Source organism: Eimeria mitis, genomic scaffold (assembly GCF_000499745.2).
Source record: "Eimeria mitis Houghton genomic scaffold, Emh_scaff3195, whole genome shotgun sequence".
In the NCBI taxonomy this organism is placed as follows: Eukaryota; Apicomplexa; class Conoidasida; order Eucoccidiorida; family Eimeriidae; genus Eimeria; species Eimeria mitis.
This window is the reverse complement of record NW_013571536.1, coordinates 6,330-7,099: the sequence shown is the minus strand read 5'-3', so window position 1 is coordinate 7,099 and position 770 is coordinate 6,330. Positions and strand designations below refer to the sequence as shown.

At 47.5% G+C, this 770-nt stretch overlaps 1 protein-coding gene across 1 annotated transcript in view; it reads left to right on the top strand.

Moving 5' to 3' along the window:
* Positions 1 to 219: 219 nt before the first annotated feature.
* Positions 220 to 770, top strand: part of EMH_0063250 (uncharacterized protein) — a gene marked incomplete at both ends in the record, with an annotated part of 1,805 nt that continues 1,254 nt past the window's right edge. The window contains one exon of the mRNA XM_013498123.1: positions 220 to 222. Coding sequence (XP_013353577.1) covers positions 220 to 222 — 3 coding nt within the window. The remainder of the gene's footprint in view (positions 223 to 770) is intronic.

Here is a 770-nt window from a genome sequence, read left to right as displayed (position 1 = left end):
GTTTAGGGTTTAGGGTTTAGGGTTTAGGGTTTAGGGTTTAGGGTTTAGGGTTTAGGGTTTGTGTGTATAGAGTATGGAGCTGGATAGAGAGCAGCAGCAGCGGCGGGAGCTGCAGCAGCAGAAAGAAGAGCTGTTTATTAAATTATATAAACAGCAGCAAATCAACGAAAATAATAAAAAAGAAATGCAGCAGCTTAAAATATTATATGATAAACAAGTATGGTGCTGCTGCTGCTGCTGCTGCTGCTGCTGCTGCTGATGCTGCTGATGCTGCTGCTGCTGCTGATGATGATGATGATGATGCTGCTGCTGCTGATGCTGCTGATGCTGCTGGTGCTGGTGGTGCTGTTTGTGCGGCTGCTGCTGCTGTTTGTGTTGCTGCTGCTGTTCGTGCTGCTTCTGTTTGTGTTGCTGCTGCTGCTGCTGTTTGTGTTGCTACTCTGCCTTGTGCTGCTGTTGCTGCTGCTGCTGCTGTTGCTGCTGCTGCTGCTGCTGATGAAGATGCTGATGTCTTCCTTGTTGTTCTTATTATTTCTGCTGCGATTGCTGCAGCAGCAGCAGCAGCAGCAGTTGCTGCTGCTTGGTTTATGTTTTTTTTGTTTGTGTGTGTTTAATGTTTTGCTGCTGCAGCGGGCGTTGCAGCAGCAGCAGCAGCAGCAACTTGCTGCTGCTATAGCAGAGCAGCAGCAGCTACAAGCGCAGCTCATTCAATATAAAATAAAATATGCTGAGACAGCATTTGCTGAATTAGGAGCAAGACAAGGATCGCA